Raw genomic sequence first — 17,743 nt, forward strand, 5'->3', positions numbered from 1 at the left:
AGAGAGAGAGGGAGGGAGGGAGGAAGGGAAGAAGAAAGGGACGGAGGGAGGGAAGAAGGAAGGAAGGAAAAAGAAAGAGAAAGGAGGGAAGAAAGGAAGGAGAGAGACAGAGAGAAAGAATAAAAGAAATTAAGGAAGTAAGGAAGAAAAAGAGGTTATTTCTGAACTCTATATATGAGGCAAACTATATGTGTATATATACACACATACATACATACACATATAGAGAAAGAAGTTATTTCTGAATTATACATACATTTATATTATATATACAAACATACATAGAAACAGCAACAGAAAAAAGGGGTTATTTGTGAAATACATATGTGAAATCTATGTGTGTATGTGTATATATACACACATACATGCATAGTTTTTCCTATTCTGTTTTCTTTCCCTCCTCCATTATTACAAGAAATAAATGAAAAATTGGTTTACTGTATCGATTTTTTAAAATTAGACTTATAGATACCTGAGGCATGAAAAACAGAAAGGGATGTGTTATTTCTAGATAATTACCACTGGCTTCCCATGAGCTTTGAATGAGTCAGACAAAATATTATTCCTTACAAGAATGCTATCACCCTGGAGGCTTCTTTTTAATGGGGTTTGTCAGCCACCTTGTGGTAAAACTGGAGAGCTACAACATTGATGGTGACCAAGAGCCAAAATGCATTCCATTCTCTATTTCAATTTCAGATTTAATTGTTTCAGAGCTTTGTAGAAATGCCAAAAAGCCACACAAAGCTAACTAAAATATTAAATTCCAAAGCTGAGTATTCATGATATTTCCAAGGCTAAATGACAAATGACCCCTCTTTATGCCTCATTTCACTTATGGTAAATAGCAAAAGCTTCCCAAAATATTGCTCTGGGGGCAAACCTTTAAGAGGAGAAGAGAAAGCAGAAACCAATACCTTTAAGCGGAGAAGAGAAAGCAGAAACCAGTTCTACATTATAGAGGAAAATATTAGGCCTATTGAACTCCTGAAACATAAAACACAAAGGCACCCAAAACTACGAAGAATTCCTCACTGAGAAAGGTAAATTTTAATAAATAGGCAATAAATTAGGAAGCTTAATCAGAATTAGTAGAGTAGAAAATTTTATTCTTTTCATGAAAACATACGTATGGAGCTATGTGGTCTAGGTAATTTATCCATATGCATCAAGTATATTGCATTCTTGGGAATGCAAAATATATTCCTGTTTTAGGTGAGGTAAAATTCTAGAGACCGAGTCAGGTTATGCTGAAGTAGAAAAAACACTAAACTTAGGATCAGAAGACCTAGGTTCAAGGCCTATTTGTGTTACTTGCTACCTGTGTGACCTTGGAAAAGTCATGTGATGTCCCTGGGTTCCAGTTTCCTCAAAAGTAAGACAGGAAGGAGGGAGGGAGGGTTGTATTAAAATCTAGTTCTTAATTTTTTTGTTTTTGGTATCATGGACCCTTATGGTGGCCTGGTGAAGCCTATGAACCCCTTCTCAGAATAAGATCTTTAAATAATTTAAGAAGATGCTAAGTTTTAGTTAGAGGTTAGTGAAAATAAAGATATAAAGATAGACAGACAGATAGATAGATAGATAGATAGATAGATAGATAGATAGATAGATAGATAGATAGATAGATAGATAATTTTCCCAACCAAGTTCAGAAATCCCTGAAATCTTGGGGGTTCACAGACCCCAGGTTAAGAGCCCCTAGACTAGCTTTTCTCCAAAGTTTCTTCATATCTAAACTGTGTGGTAGAAAAAACACTGAAATCAGAGGCCCCTGGCCCATCACCTCAATCTCATTTTATTTAAAGAAAATCAGAAGTATCACATGTGGAAGAAATAGTTAGGACAAAAGGTATGTTCATCTGCCGATTTTTAGAATTAGTTAAAGAGAGATGCAAAGGTTACAGACTCCCACTAACTAGAAAGAATAGCCTAGGTTACAAAGATAGCACTGTAAGAAATAAGCAGATATTGTGGACAACAGTGGGAAGAACATGGTGTCTGAGTAGTTGGAAAGAGAGTCAGGGAACCCAAAAGGAAAGAACAGGCAAGAAGGAAAAAGGGAACAAAACAAAGACAAAGAGGGCATTTAATGGGAAACAAGGGTGAAGAAAAGGTACACATACACACAGAGAGACACACACATAAGTGATTAATCAAATTTAAAAATTTTTTAATTTTTAATTTTTAAATTAATTACATATAATTAATTAACTTTGAATTTTTGCCACCTTGTTGACACCTACATGGTATGGTAATTCATACAGGATTCAAATTAATGGGCGTTGGGGAGAAGGACAAACTAATTCAGGAAAATACAAATACTCCTGCTATCATTTCTCTTGTCATTTATGGCCCAGGAAAGTGAATTTCAGCTGTTTTATATTCAATAAAATAAAAATAAAAATATTTATATACTTTTATAAAATAATGAACACATTTTACTAATAGATCAGTGACAATACCTTCTCCCCTGCATCAGGGCTTGTCATGTTATTTACAATACCATGGATACAGGGTTCCAAATCACAAGATTCTCTTCTTCCTTCTTCGGTAACTTGTGCTGAGAGCAAACCATTTTAAGACAGAAACAGAAAGAACTTATCAAACTCATGAAAATACACTAGTTTAAATTATGAACAGATGTTAGATATTTTTAAATTCAAAACAACAAATAATATTTATTGAAGGCCCCAATGTATAAAGTACTAAAAGAGAATGTGGCAAAAAAAAAAAAAGAAAAAGAAAATCCCTGCTCTCATGGAGCTTACATACTAATAGGGAAAACAATGGTAAAAAATCATTGAAAGAGGCAATCAGATGTTGCAACAGATAGACGGCTAGACCTAGGGTCAAGAAGACCTGAGTTCAAATGTGACCTCTGATACTTACTAGTTGTATGACCCCAGGTAAGTCACTTAACCACTGCATGACTCAGTTTCCTCATCTGTAAAATGGGGATAATAATAGCACCTACTTTCCAGGGGATAAAATTCTCTCCTCTCTCTCTCTCTCTCTCTCTCTCTCTCTCTCTCTCTCTCTCTCTCTATATATATATATATATATATATATATATATATATATATATATATACATATATATACACACACACATACATACATACACAATCATCACTTTTGATGGCTCTTTTTTTCTTCTTGAAGTGGTATAATATGGTGGTTATGGGAAATACAGGCTGGATTCTACAATTCCACTTGTCAAGAATTTAATACAGGTTCTATAAGACAGAAGCAATATTACCAGAAATCTACAGAGGACAGGGAGGGAGACAGTAGGTTACATAATAGACAAAAGAGGCAGTGATAAGAGGAATAAGCAAGACAACATGCAATGCCAAACCAAAGTGTGTGAATAAAGGCCTTGGAAGCTAAGCATGAGATATTTTCATAGGGGTCATAAAGACAATATCTATTGCATTTTTAATGCATTATTCAAGGAAACAATTTCTCTCTATCTCCCCAAATCCTTTTCATTCACTTCAAAACTATTTTTTATGTTTTTATTATGCTACAAACTTATACATTGAATAGTTTTTAAAATTTTAAAAATCAAGAGTATCAAATTAAGAGTTCCACAATTGTGAAACACTGTATATATTTTCAGAATTTTTTTGATGTTTTAATCAATTTTTCTGATTTTTTTTTGGTCTCCCTCTTTTTTTTTCATTGAAAATTATTACTTATTTTAACAAATAACTCTCTGGGAGGAGAAGGGATACTAAAAGAAATTCTAATCATGTAAAAACCAGAGATATCAATAAAATTTATTTTTAAAATAGCATCTAAGAAAAATGAAACGTTTTTTTTTTACTTTTTTTTGAGGGGGGAGGTAGGGCAATTGGCGTTAAGTGACTTACCCAAGGTCACATTGCTAGTTTTTGTGTTAAGTGTCTAAGGCCGAATTTGAACTCAGGTCCTCCTTACTCTAGAACCAGTACTCTATTCACTGCGCCACCTAGCCACCCCCAAAGAATTTCAAACATATTTATTTTTAACCATTAAGATTCCCTTATGGGATTTTTAATTTAATTATTTACCAATGCTATACTACAGAACTTAAATTCTATCCATATTGCATTTAAATAGTACTTTTTATCTCTCAGAGGGTTTTCACGTGTAATTTGTTCCTTTCCTTTTCTTTCTTTTCCTTCCCTCCTTCCTCTCCCTAGGTCCACACAGGTAAGGAATACCTTACCTACAGATGCTCTCTCCAAAGGAATGTAAATTTTGATCCTGAAATTTCACAAGATATCTAGGAGTCTACAGGCTAGATCTCTTTCTTTTAGGACCATGCCTGGCTCATATTGATTGGTCAACAATGACTCAGAGCAAATGTAAATAGCAATTGTTTCTGTTTGGGGAGAAACCCTTAGGTTCTTCCCCTCCCATACCGATTTTTTTTAAGTAGGTAAAAGAGGCCATTCTTTGCCTCATTTCTTACCTAGACCTAATCACTGAATGTGAGTTGCCTCAGTCAAACTAAGACCCAGGAAAGACCTTAGCTTAAAAAGGCCAAGGTCTTCCATTGCATAGGGCCATTTCCACTGAACCCAGATGGCTAAGGAGGAGAAAGTGAAGCTAGGGACTTTGAACAGCCCTCCCTCACTTAAATCCAATCATTTGCAAGTCATGGCATCACCTCCCTGATATCATGGTCCTCTTCGAGAAGAAAAGACAAACAATGACAACAACCCAATTAGGGTTCTAATAAAACCTATGTATATATTGTGACTTTTTTTTTTACCAAGTCACATACATGAACATATATGTATATGAACAAAGGATCTATGATTACATCAGCCAAGAGTATGACCAGAATGGGAACTCCTTCCATTCTAGGCAAAGTTAAGCTGCCTTTCACTTGGTAGATAAGTCATAGGGAGTAATCTGAGGTACACAGATATTAAATAACTTACCTAGGATTGTAGCTAGTGAGTGTCAGGGGATTGATTTGAACCTAGTCTTTCCTGACTCTAAATCTAGCACTCTCTTCACTACTCCATGCTCTCCCCTCCCTCCCTCACACACTCATCTTCTCTCTGTCCCTCTTCCTCTTCATTTGGGTGAATTTTTCTATAGTGCCATCTTCATACCTGGGAGGGGGGCATATGTTTAAGTGCTTAAGGAAATCTGTGATTTCATCAATTTAGCTGTTCCTCCTAACAACTGAGAGAGTGATCCAGCTGAGCCTGCCCACCACATCTTATTCATGCCCTTCCATAGGGGAACATCCTCATTTAGATGTGTCTATTTCAGTAGCTATATCCAATAGAGATCTTCAGCATTACAGTAGCAAGAAGAACTCTGGAGTGCCTCTCTCCACCATACACACACAATTAAAGAGTTCTTTCTTATGTATATGTGAAATTTCTTTTCAGTAGAATGGGATAAAAGATCTAAGTTAACTTAAGGAGAACTATACATTACCTGCTGCCCACCCATCACCCCCCCCCAATAGATTTCATTCACTTCATTCAAAAGAGAATTCCACTGTTAGATACTTTACTTAACACTCAATAAAAAGTACTAAATGAAGGACTAAAGAATCAGTCATTTTCCTCTCCTGAGAGAAATGATGACGGTAATATTTAGAAAAACAAAACAAAATGGCACAAAAACCTCAAAAAAAAAAAGTTGAGTCAAATGAAGGCAGGAGAAAGGAACAGAGAAATAAAATTTCCCTCATTATACAAGGTATAGTCAGGCTCAGCCTGGAATCCTGAGATATCTTGCACTGACTCTCAGCAGACTACACCCTAGGGCAGTTTCAGAACTGATCTGGTCAGTATCTTCTAGGCCCAAGAGGATTTTAGGTTTTGCTGAACTTTCAGAAAAGGCCTAACCTTGGGCAGGAGTGGATCAAACAACCCTGTCCCTATGTACCAGCACACCCTCTGGGGCCAGCACAATGCAAACCAGCCTCCCCAGATATACTGACCACAACATCCAATCGGGGATGGAGAGCACAGTAAATGGACATCATTCCCCTACCATCCCCCTGCTCTGATTCACCTTGATGACACAATATTGGAAAAAGCTCAATTCTGAAGAATAGAGAGTGGCAACAGGTGAAAGGGAGTACATTAGGAATTTTCCTAAGCCCTGTGATGAATCTAGGTGACAAAAGCAAGGAGACTTGCTTCTTGAGACTTCCTCCTCAATCATGGAGAGGAAGGAAGAAGTGGTCATATGTTCTCTGCAGCTGCAGGGATGGAAAAGAGGTTCTCTTCCTGTACTCCCCTGGGTGGAAAGGGAAGAAGCAGATGCCTACATATATTTTTAGATAGTACTTCCTCAATCACAAAAAAAAAGTGATTCTTCTTTAAAAAGGAAATCACCCTGTGTAGCTCAATCTGGGATTTGTAGAAATGGGAAACATGTGCACACATTCTGGAAACAGAAACTGAAAATTAGACAAAGCAGGACCTGAGAAGAAAAATTTATTATATTGTACAGAGAGTCTATAATATTAAGAAAAATACTCTCTTGCTTCTATTTATCTGAATTAAAAGGGCACTGAATTTTTAAAGAAATGCTAAGGCTACAATTGTTTCCTCAAAACTTTTGACTCCTTACAGAAGGATTAGCCATTGTTCATTTATGAACATTTCAAGAAGGCTTATGCCATCTTCCATGGCCACGATGCATCTCCACCTCAGTAACCTTTGCAGAAGATGCCAAGTACCTGTATTTTTGATGGTAATTGATGATTGATAAGTAACAAAGCCACGAGGTCTGGAAAGTTCACCTAAACCATTCTCCACCCCAATCTTCCTACATTTGAAAGAAATTGGAATATACCCTCAACTAACTGTCTCTGAGCTGAGCTCTTGTGTTCCCTATTCAAGAAAAATTCTTTTGACATCCTTATCTCCCCCATCTGCTTGGCATATATGAATTTGGGAGAAGAGGGAGCATACCTCATTTCCAACTGTCTGGGCCCATCACTCATCGGGTATATGAGGCCAAAGTCAAGGGTTGGATTCCTATCAGAAGCCGTTTGCTTTGTCCTGGTTAATCCTCTCTTATATGACATAATTAGCCTAAACCAGTAACTCCCTCAGCACAGGGGTGCTGGGTCAAAAAGAGTGTATCAGCTCATCCTATCCCATCACCATAAGTAGAAAAGCATTCATTCCCCAAGTCCATGCCCTACCTGTGGCCAGGATAGTGTCATTTTTGCCTACGGACGATATTTTTCTAAGTAAAGCTATAGAGGTGGACTATGGATAGAAAGGCAATTGAGGTCCCTAATTAGCAGAGGCAAATGCAGCTAATAAGATCCCATTATTCCCCAACACCCTGGATTGTTTTTAGTCCATCCCAAAACCTATTTTCACTTACAAGGAGTAGGTGTGAGTTCTTCACTAGCCTGGAGAGTTTCTGTCGAGCCTACTTCTCCACAATTCTCTGATGAATAATTTGTATCACCTGTTTGTGTGGCCATCACAGCAACTTGGAGGCTTTCAGCTAAAGAGACAAATGCACAAGACTGGGTTAAGGAAGAGAGCTAAATATTGAAGTTTGAAGGGTCTCGTATATGCCAAAGTGTTCACAGAAGTATTTTTTTGTGGCAGCAAAAAATGGGAAGCAAAGCAAGAATCTACCAAATAGGTGATGACTGAACAAATCATGGCATAATAAATATAATGGAATATCATTGTGCCTTTTGAAATGACACATATGAAGAATTCAGATAAACACAGAAAGGCTTGTGTGAGCCAATACCAAGAGAATTCGGCATAACCACAACAGTATACACAATGGTTACAATAATGCAAATAAAACAACACTGTAAGGCATTTGAACTCCAACTGTAATGGTCTCAGATAGCAGTGGTGAAATATATCTCCCTACTTTCAGTTTTTCAACTGAAGGACTATACATTTGGAATCTAGCATACATGGTAACAATATCTGTAGATTTTGCTTAAATGTTTTTCTATGGTACCAAGGAGGGTTTGGCATTGGTCCAGAAATGACTGAGGTGTCTAGACACACACTTGTGGTAACCAATACAAAAGGCAACAATAAAACTTTCCTTAAAAAAGAAAACAAAATAAATTTATATACTCGAAAAATTTCTCTGCAGTTCATTTAACTAAGGCAAACTGATACAAGGTAATTATAAAAAAATATTATTTTGGGGGCAGTTGGGTGGCACAGTGGATGGAGTGCAGACCCTGGAATCAGCAGGACCAGACTTCAGATCCTACCTCAGACATCTGACACTTATTTGCTGGCTGTATGACCCTGGGTAGGTCATTTAACCCCAATTGCCTTCCAAAAATATACATACATATATAAATACACATACATTCACATGTGTACATATACATACATACACATATATTATATATATATACTACTTGGAAATACTACATATTCATAAAGACCAGGTTTAAGCATCTGATTTTAAATTAAGATATATCAATAGATTAGAGAATAGATAAACAAATTGTAACAAACAAGTGTAATGCAATATTATTGTGCTATAAGAAGTGATAAATATGAAAAATGCAGAGAAGGAGGAAAAGATTTATATGAAATAATGCTGAATGAAGTGAGAAGAACCAAGAAAACAATATACACAATGACTACATTCATATATTTGGAAGTAAAAGGGGTGTAAAAACAAAAGATGCCAATAGAAATAAAATAAAATGAAAGGATGTCAACCAGAATGAGGAAAAGCATTACAGAGATTCACTAAATTTTAAAAGAACAAATGGCCTCACTCTAATATGAATGCCTGCTGAAAGCTCTCAGATACAAGTGGATGGATTGGGTATTAATCACTTAGGGCTGACAAGCCTGTGAGCAGCTGACCTGGCTTCTTGGGCTCTCTGTTCTCTCACTGACTGCCTGCATTTAGGGCCTGTCACTGTTTGTCACAATCCAGTCAGAAAAAAAGTAATCAAGGTAGCTGAACCCAGAACAATCCAACAAGAATTATAAAGTGTCTATTTGTTGGATGGCACTGTGCCAAGCACTGAGCTGATAACAACTAAAAAAAAACCCATTAATTTTACTGTCAGTATTCTAGTGAAAGTCTTGACAGGAAGAATGCTCAAAGCTTGACTAAAATGAGCTTGACAATGTCTCTGGGTTTTAGTCACGGAGAGTATCTTCATCACCTATTACCGGGTGCTACTCTGCCTTGGTCTCTGTCGGAATAAAGCCATCACGTCCTCTCTCACTCTGGGCCATCATTTCACCTTGCTGGGCCTCATTCAGAGGGGCTGAGGTGGGGGGCTCTCTGAGAGGCCTCCCAGCCATCAAGTTCTATCTATCCAAATGGCCACTGAATCTGTGTTGCTTCATTGTTAAATCAACTCACCTTCCTTCAGTGCTGCTGCTAACAATGAGGCAGCCTGAGGGGCTTCTCCTGGGTCAGGCTTAATAAGGAGATGAGGTTCTAAATGGACATCTTCAAGTCCACCCATTTCTCCAAGTTCCGCATAGATATGAAGCTTTTCTTCCAAATATGTGCAGATCTGTTGGTCGTGGTTACTAAGTAGCTCTGCAAAATTATATTTGCCAAAGGGTAATAATACCACTGTTAACATTAGAGCAAACACCGTTCCAAATGAGATAATATATATACTTTGCAAACCTTAAAGAACTTATTCTGACTTGTTCAGTTGTGTGTAACTCTCTGTGACTCCATTTGGGGTTTTCTTGGCAGAGATACTGCAGCAGTTTGCTGTTTTCTTCTCCAGCTCATTTTACAGATGAGGAAACTGAAGCAAACAGGGGTAAGTGACTTGCTCAGGGTCATACAGCTAGTAAGTGTCTGAAGCTGGATTTGAACTCAGGAAGAAGAGTCTTCCTGATTCCATGCCTGGCTTCTACCAACTGTGCCACCTAGATGCCCAAGAACTTATACAGGGTGCTCCAAATAGTTTTAAGTTATTAAAATTACAACAAGATTTTAGGGGGCACTCTGCATAAATTTTAGCTATTATTATTATAAAATGGATCCGAGTTATAATTCCATTAAATCAATACTCATCAAGCTCCTACTTTATACAAGGCTTGCTGCTGGCCCATGAGACACAGACACAAAAGCAGGAGACCCTAATCTCAAGAAGTTTAGATTCGACTGGGGAGGGAGGAAGAGAGGACAAAAGTATCTGCCACAGCCATATTGCCTATCCCAAAAAATAGCATGTGATGCTATCTGGTGACAATTGCTATTTTCTCTTCAGTCTTGAATCTGACATTAAGAATAGACCTTTAGATGATGCTGTCATGACCCACCAACAAATACAATACAAAGGTGTAAAAAGACAGAAACTTCAGACTGCCTTAGGTAGGTCTGGATACATTGGCTTGCTTTTTTATGTTTATAAGCATTCAGTCTTTGACCAGCTCTATGTGTGTGCTTTTCACTGACTTAATTCTACCAATACACAAATAGCTATAAGTAAACATGCAATATAAATATATAATGAATGTATATAAATGCATACATATATAATATAAATATATGTGATTACTATACACATACAAGTATATCATACATAACATTATATTGAATATGTGTTATATAAATGAAATATAATGTATTGCTTCTAATATATTGCATTGTGCATATTATATAATATAAATATCATATAATGTGATACATATAATTATATAAAATATTTTACTTATAATACATTATAAATATTACATAATATATACATTAATATAATGATTACTATACCAAATTTTCAATGTTAATAGAATGTATCACACTAAAATATAATATCTATTATATAATGAATATAATACATATTACATATCATCTATACATATATGTAATTTATATATAATTTTATATATTACTTATATTAAATCAACTAGAAATTTTACTGAAAAAAATGAATGCAAATGGAAGCAAGGTAGGATATGTATTGGAAAGAGCAGTCAGCTGTAAGGCAGGACACTGGAGTTTTGACCCTTGCTCTACAATGAATTGCCTCTCTCATTTTGGACAAGATGCCTCACTTCTCTGGCCTCAATGTTCTCATACATAAAATGTGAGAGTGAACCAAATAAGCTCTAAGACCCCTGGCATCTATAACATGCTAGGGCTTCTGTGACCATGGCAATAGCATATACAGTTAGATAGTAGTACATGAAATAGAGTGGGGGCACTCAACCCTCTGACGCTTGCCTTCAGAACAAGCACATCGGATGAACAGACTGGGCAGCTGTGACTGAAGGATGCACTGTACCTTGGCACTGCTGGATTCTGGCGACTCTTGCTTCAGTTTTCTTTTTATCCTCATCAGATTCACTTGTCCTTCCCCCTTCTTCCTCCGGACAACTAGAAAGGACAATCATTGACAGAGACAACCCAAAATGAAATCCTTATGTTCTCATTTTAGCTTCATTAGGAAACATACTGGAATAATGATCTATAGACTGACCTATGCAGTACTATATGGAGAAATTTGGCATATCCCTGCTGGATCCCATCCAGTACCAAGAGGACTTCATAATATTATAAGACAGTTCCATGGCTCAGAACCCAAGGACAGTGTTACAGTGAGGCCTCAGAACGGAAGAAAAACAATATTTGGCAGCCAGTGAAACAAAACGTGAACTTCTGCTATCTAATACATGTAGACTTTTTCATTTTCTTTTTTTTGGGGGGGAGGGGCAGCTGAGGAAAGAGAAAACTAAAACTAAGTATAACTTTAAGTATCCTTTAAGATCCATCAAATAATCTGTTTTTTCATTTGAAAACTGCTTATTCATAACCTTTAACCACTTAGCTGCTGAGGAAAGACTCTTGTTCATTTGTCTTCCTTCCTTCCTTCTTTTCCTTTTCTTTCCTTCTTTCTTGCCTGCCTTCCTATGTGTATGTATCAATTATTAATATTTTGGCTATTTGGGGTATAATATGACATATAAATTTTCCCCAACTATTTGCCTTCTAATTCAAACTGAATTTATTTTGTTTGTGCAAAAGCAGTGTTACATAAATGAAACTGCTTTTTTATCTTTTATAATCACCTCTATTTCTTGATTAATTTAAGAATTCTCCCTTAGGGAAAAGAAACAGATGTTCCTTCAGAAACTTCAAAGGGTATAGAAGTACTTGGGACAGATTGGTTCTGTTCTGAGACTTTTAAGAGGGGGCAAGAGGAAGAAGTGTAGAAGCAGTATGCTAGAGTAGAAAGGAGAAAAAAGGGGTAGGTGAAACTTGCTATTCCTCAAAACTGGGAAAAAAGAGAATAAAGAAGGATGGGAAAAGAAGGCATCAAATGAATCTCACTCATATAAATTGGATAACGGAATATTAAAAACAAAACATGCATACACTTATCCACACCTACAGCTGGGTGATAAAATACATAAAATGCATTATGGGAGACAATAAATGGAGAGAGGAAAAGGGGATGATTAAGTGAGAGGGTAATACTAGAGAGGGAATATTCTCAAGCAAAACAAAGTTCCTAATCCAGAAAGGAAAAGAAAGGGGGAGGGGAAGAAGAAAGGGGAGGAGGAAGAGAAAATGGAGAAGGGAAAGGGGAAATGGAAAAGGGAAAGGGAAAGGGAAAGGAGAAGGGAAAGGGAAAGAAAAGCAGAAGGGGAAGGAGAAGAGGAAGAGGAGGAAAGGAAAAAAGAGAGAACTGGGATCTCTTGGGTTGTCCATTACCAGGTAAATGACTGAACAAATTATTATATATCAATATGATGAAATATTATTGTACCATAAGAAATGATGAAAGAGACCACATCAGAAAATCCTGGGTAGTATGAACTGATGCAGAGCAAAGTAAGGAGGACCAAGAGAAGAAATTATAAAAGGACATTATAATGAAAAATAGTTTTGAAAGATTATGCAATGACCTATGCAATGAAGCGAGTTATTTATCTGCTGATTGATAGAGAAGCAGTGGTCCCAGAGTGCAAAAAGGGACATCTATTTGGAGTCATGGCCACGAATTGTATTTGCTTTGTTTGATTATGCTTATTTGTTACAAGGGTTTTTTTTCCTCTCTTATTAATGGGGTTAGAAGGGACAGGGGGAAGGAAAGTTAACAATATTGATACAAAGAAATTAAAGAAGGTCACTTATACATTTATTTTTAAAGCAATCAGGGTTAAGTAACTTGCTCAAGGTTACACGGCCAGTTATTTCTGGGTGTGTTGCTGAGTATCTGAGCCCGGGATTCGATCCAGGTCATTTCGACTCATGGAGCCGGTGCTCTTACTCGCCGAGCCACCTGGCTGCCCCTAAGCAATTGGAGTTAAGCAACTTGCTCAAGGTTACACAGCCAGGTGTCTCTGGGTGGGTGCTAAGTGTGGGAGCCTGGGATTCGATCTCCAGGTCATTCCAACACTGGAGCCGGTGCTCTTACTCTCTGTGCTACCTGGCCACCCCCACTGATACATTTTTAATGTTCAAAAGAGAATAGGAGGAAGTCCAGATGGAAGCACAGGCAAGCAGGACAGTTTTGAAAGCATCAAGTGGAATTTATTTTATACTTTTTTAAAGAAAGCAAGCAGTAGGAAAGGGATACTCACAATTTCATATATAGTCCTCTTTTTGTGTTCCATTCTGTACATGGAAATTCCTGTTTGTTTTATTCATTGTTTATATTGAGAATAGGAAATAACATCTTTAAAATAAATTTTTTTAAAAATATTTCTCTCCTCCCATGCTATGAAATCATGTGGATAAATCACAGGACTTGGCATCATGAAGACTGAATTTCAAATACTGCCTCAGACATTTCCTAGCTCTGTGATTCTGGACATGTCATATAAGTTCTGCCAGCCTGGTTCTTAAAACTGGGACAACAATAGCACCTACCTCACAAAGTTTGTTGTGAGGATCAAATGAGGTAACATGTAAAGTGCTCATCAACCTTAAAGTGCTTTATGCATACCAGCTACTATTTTGTTATGGCACGAGGGGGCGCCATAGTGCTGGACCCAGAGTCAGGAAGACTCTTTCCAGTTCAAATCTGTCCCCATATATTTACTAGCTATGAGACCCTGGGCAGCTCACTCAATCCTGTAAATGGAGAAGAAAATGATGAACCATTCCAGTATCTTTGCCAAGAAAACCCCAAATGGAATCATGAAGAGTTGGACACAACTGAACAATAACAATATTATTATTGTTCTCAAGTCCACAATAAAAATAATTTAAAAAAAAACTCTAATGACTATTCAAAATGTCCTTAGTCATTTCTACAAGAAGGTGATAAGAAAAAAAATACAGTTAAGGATATTGCTGTTGTTGTTCTGTCATTTCAGTCATGTGACCCCATTTTGGAGTTTTCTTTGCAAAGATACTGGAATGGTTTGCCATCTCCTTCTCCAACTCATTTGACAGATGAAGAAATGGAGGTCAATAAGGTTAAGTGACTTTCCCAAGGTCACACAGCTAGTTAGGTATCTGAGGCCATATTTGAACTCAGGAAAGATAAGTCTTTCTGACTCTGGGTCCAGCACTCTATATGCTGTACCATCTAGCTGCCCTAGTTAAAGATATGCAGATCAAATAATCAATATATTTATTAAATACCTAATATTTGCTGTAAGATACTGGAAGGGAAACAAAGAGGAATCAGAAATGGTTCCCTGTCCTCAAAGAGCTTATATTCTAACTAGGGAGACAAAAAAACATGACACAAAAAGACAGCTCATAATACATACTAATGTTATAGGTGTGCTTTGAATGTCACAGAATGGCACTAATGGAATTCTGTCCAAAGAGAGAACAGTAGGTGTTGAGTTAATCAGGGAAGGCTTCATGGAAGAGTTGTGATGGGAGCAGGTTCTTGAAGGATGGCTAGGAGTCAGGCGGGTGTACAGGAGGGATGAGGATATTCCAGGCAGGAAAATAATGAAGAAAAAGAGAGGCAGGAGTACCCAAGGTGTGTTCAAGGGAGAGTGGGCAGATCAATCTGGCTGGAACAAAGGCTTTATTTAGGGGAAGATCAGAGATAAAGTTAGAATGATCTTCCCTCAACACCCAGCTCCATTCCCTGGTACAGGATAACATTGCAACTTTACCTTTCTACTGCTTCTTGTATCCTTCTCATCCAGTTATTACGTTCCTCCTTAGAATTGGTATGAATTTCATACATCTCAGGGCCAGCAGATGAAGCACTGATAAGAAACATCCCTCTTTCTTCATTGGCTACTTCTCTTGCAATCAGCTTCTGAAGGGAGATAACAGATGGCTTCTGGTCCTAAGTAAAGCAAGAAGGAATTCAGATAAAATGATGTCACTTCCAGAGGCGACTGTGATTGTTTCACTTAATGCCTGTTGCTAAAGGTATTAACATAGAACATCAGTTCTCAAACTTTTAAATCTCAAGATCCCTTTAAATTCTTAAAAACTGGTAAGGACCCCCAATGAGCTTTTGTTTATAAGGGTCCTATCTATTAACATTTGCCCTATTAGAAATCAAGACATTTTAATATTATCATGCAAATAGATTGACCTCACAGACCCCTTGAAAGAATCTCTTGACAACCCAGGTGACCTTGACCAACTTTGAGAATCATTCAGATAAACCTTGGTTATCCGTGTTAATAGGGCATCAGTCATAGAAATAAAATAAATTCCACAAATTCTTTTAAATCATAAGCTTCAATCTACTCCACACTATCCTCTTCCCCTTCCAAACCTTTTGCCGGCTTCTTTAACACATAGCTAAACTGACTGGTGTGCATTTAAATTAGTTTTATTTTCTTTACTTAACCTATGGTGGAAATGCTAGTCAAGTAATAGAAGTGAAATGTGATGAGAGGAAAGACAAGAGATATGGGAAAATTAGTTGGTGAAAAACCACGCAGTTATTTTCTTCTCATTCAAACAAAATAAATCTCAGAAAATAATCTATGGTACTTTTATTTTCTCACCTTCTTCCCTATTTCTTCATTCTAAGAGGCATGTCACCTAGATCATAAAGACTATATCAAACATCATTTTCTTGGATAATGCTCTTATTAACACTGAAGTTGAAGAGATGACTTAAAATTTTAGATTAAACCTCATCCAGTATAAAAGCTTTAAATAGACTGTTGACAGCTAGGTAGTACAGTGGATAAAGTTGGGGACTTTGTCCCAAGATAAAATTTGGTCTCAGCTACTTATTAGTTGTGTGATCCTGCCTGGTAAGTCATTTAATCTGTCTGCCTCAATTTCCTCAACTGTAAAATGAGGATCATAATTACATCTACCTCCCATAATTGTTGTAAGAATCAAATGAAATAACACAATTACCCCTTCCACATTGTAGGGGTGAGGAAAAGTAGGGGTATGGTAATTTTCCAGTAATCTGGAAAACCTACATAAAATTTTTGGCCCTCCTTTTGTACCAGAGAAGAAATCTGAATTACTACAGTATTAAAATATAAAATATGTTGATATTATATAATACTATACAAATATTTTATGCATTTCTGACTTTCTAAACTTTTTCTGTTTGTGTATAGTGTGAGGCTTTTGAAAAACTCCAAAAAATTTCTCATTTAGTTTCTTATGCCAAAAAGCAATATATCAAAACCACAATGAGGAAATTTGAGATGTAGAAGGTATAAATGCATTTGTAAGGTGCTTTGTACAATGCTAAACATATAGTAGGGACTTAATAGATTCTTGTTTCTTTACTTCCTTCCCTCTTCCCTCTCTCCCTATCTAATCCTTAAATTAAATAAATTTTATCAATAAACAAGACCAACCCTAAAGTAATCTTACAATATAGTTGCTATAATTGAAAAACTTCTCCTCTAAACACAAAATTAATGTTTTACATGTTCAAATTTTCTACATGTTTTGTTGCTGTCTTCTATATCAAAGACCAAATATGAGTTGCTATCCCAGCAAAGTAAAATTAGTTTTCTAACCTATGACTTTTTAACTTTGTAAATATTCTAAATTTATAGCTATCTTTGACATCTCTCACCCCCAAATCAGGAATAGCTATTTGCATTTTTCAGGTACAATTCTTCTGACATGCCATATTATTTATTTATTTTATTCAACTAATTGCATTTTAACTGATACTATCTTTTTATGAACAATTTTATTTAAATCCCTCCAACTGTATATGGGAAAAATACAGAAGTGGAATTCTTATACATGAACCCAAATCAACAAAAGGCCTGAACTGATTTGGGGGCAATCACAAGAAATTATCGGAGAAATCAGAAGAGGAATTAAGAGCAAAAACAGCCATCTCCTTAGCTCCCCTGCCAAGAAAAACTAATCAAAGAGAACCCATTGACTACCTGGGAAGAGCTAAAGAGGCATGTCTGATGTTCTTGGTCTTAAGTACATCTGTGGCTTTGAGCCATGTTTGAAGGCAATATTTTATACAGGAAATATCACCATATCAGACGGTTCAAGGGTTCAAGTCCTGGCTTTGATACATACTAGTGATGTGATCTGGGGCAACTTGCTATTCTCCCTGGACATCTCAGTTTTCTCATCTATAAAATAATGAGGTTAGATTAGATCAGTGTTCTTAACCTTTTTTTTTCTTTTTGTCATAGACCCCTTTGGCAGTATGAGGATACCTATGAACCCCTTCTCAGAATAATGTTTTAAACATATAAAATACATAGGATTACAGAGGAAAGCAATTATGCTGACATAGTTACTCTCTATCATTTAGACAGACAGATAGATAAAAAGAGATGAAGATAGGGAAGGAGGGGAGAGAGAGAGAGAGAGAGAGAGAGAGAGAGAGAGAGAGAGAG

General features: G+C 36.7%; 1 protein-coding gene across 8 annotated transcripts in view; it reads right to left on the reverse strand.

The window, feature by feature from the left end:
• ARHGEF28 (Rho guanine nucleotide exchange factor 28) overlaps positions 1 to 17,743 on the reverse strand; it is a 397,204-nt gene that overhangs the window by 52,063 nt on the left and 327,398 nt on the right. For 6 of the 8 annotated variants that reach the window (XM_069084950.1, XM_069084948.1, XM_069084949.1 and 3 more), the window contains 5 exons: positions 15,047 to 15,225; positions 11,245 to 11,336; positions 9,360 to 9,542; positions 7,365 to 7,490; positions 2,466 to 2,563 (listed from right to left, as the gene is read on the reverse strand). In XM_069084950.1, the coding sequence (XP_068941051.1) occupies positions 2,466 to 2,563; positions 7,365 to 7,490; positions 9,360 to 9,542; positions 11,245 to 11,336; positions 15,047 to 15,225 (678 nt within the window). Of the gene's footprint in view, positions 1 to 1,531; positions 2,564 to 7,364; positions 7,491 to 9,359; positions 9,543 to 11,244; positions 11,337 to 15,046; positions 15,226 to 17,743 lie in introns of those variants that run through there. The other 2 variants (XM_069084952.1, XM_069084951.1) reach the window with 2 other exon arrangements.

The sequence above is a fragment of the Petaurus breviceps genome, unplaced genomic scaffold, assembly GCF_028583685.1.
Source record: "Petaurus breviceps papuanus isolate PSGF00001 unplaced genomic scaffold, PetGlider_PUasm1.0 175, whole genome shotgun sequence".
In the NCBI taxonomy this organism is placed as follows: Eukaryota; Metazoa; Chordata; class Mammalia; order Diprotodontia; family Petauridae; genus Petaurus; species Petaurus breviceps.